Raw genomic sequence first — 856 nt, forward strand, 5'->3', positions numbered from 1 at the left:
TCCCCCTCAGAGGGGCGGGCTGTGTTCCCCCTCAGAGGGGCGCGCTGTGTTCCCCCTCAGAGGGGCGGGCTGTGTGCCCCCTCGGGGGTGCGCTGTGGTCCCCCTCAGAGAGGCAGGCAGCCGTGTAACCCTTCTGTAGTCACAGCGCACTTAGCCTCACGGTGAGTCACCCGCCGACTCCAAGGCGGAGGCAGATGTCCAGGCGGTGGGATCCAGGCTGCAGAGCTGAGGCAGGGAGAGGAACAGCCACAGGAAGCCCGTTGTGAGTGGGTCCGCCTTCACGTGGCGTGCGGTTGGCCATGTCTTCGAATACCTGCGTCCTTGTCTGTGAGAATGGTGTATCTGACCTCGGGGTTTGTGAGGGTGAAGAAAAGGGTTTGCATACAGCAGGGGCTCAGTAAAGGCAGGTGTGGTGGTGACGTGTCTATCATCCGATCGTTGTTACTCTGTAGGTGACATCTTTCGTATATACAGGTGTCATGTGTCCAAGGGAGCAGGGCTGGGGGTGAGACATCAGGAGTGCTGGGTTCACGGCCACCTGGGTGCCACCACGGGAGGTTGGGCCCAGGAGCCGGCCGAGGGCCTGCCGCAGCCCGCAGGCCAGTGTGTGACCCCGCTGCTGGTGTGGCCAAGGGGAGCAAGGCTCTCCCGCCGTCTCAGAGCTCATCTGTTCCTTGACAGCCACCAGCGGGAAGAAGCAAGCAGCCAAGTCGAAAGAAGAGTTAGCTCAGGAAAAGAAGAAAGAGTTAGAGAAGCGGCTGCAGGACGTCAGCGGACAGCTGAACAACAACAAAAAGCCCGCCAAGAAAGGTACCTGTCTGCCAGTCCTGCCGCCCGGGGCGCGGAGGGAGGGCTG

General features: G+C 61.7%; 1 protein-coding gene across 1 annotated transcript in view; it reads left to right on the forward strand.

The window, feature by feature from the left end:
* Positions 1-856, forward strand: part of BRD3 (bromodomain containing 3) — a 21,801-nt gene that overhangs the window by 18,508 nt on the left and 2,437 nt on the right. The window contains exon 10 of the mRNA XM_023742657.1: positions 682-810. Within this exon, the coding sequence (XP_023598425.1) occupies positions 682-810 (129 nt within the window). The remainder of the gene's footprint in view (positions 1-681; positions 811-856) is intronic.

Source organism: Trichechus manatus, unplaced genomic scaffold, assembly GCF_000243295.1.
Source record: "Trichechus manatus latirostris isolate Lorelei unplaced genomic scaffold, TriManLat1.0 scaffold00214, whole genome shotgun sequence".
NCBI classification, from domain to species: Eukaryota; Metazoa; Chordata; class Mammalia; order Sirenia; family Trichechidae; genus Trichechus; species Trichechus manatus.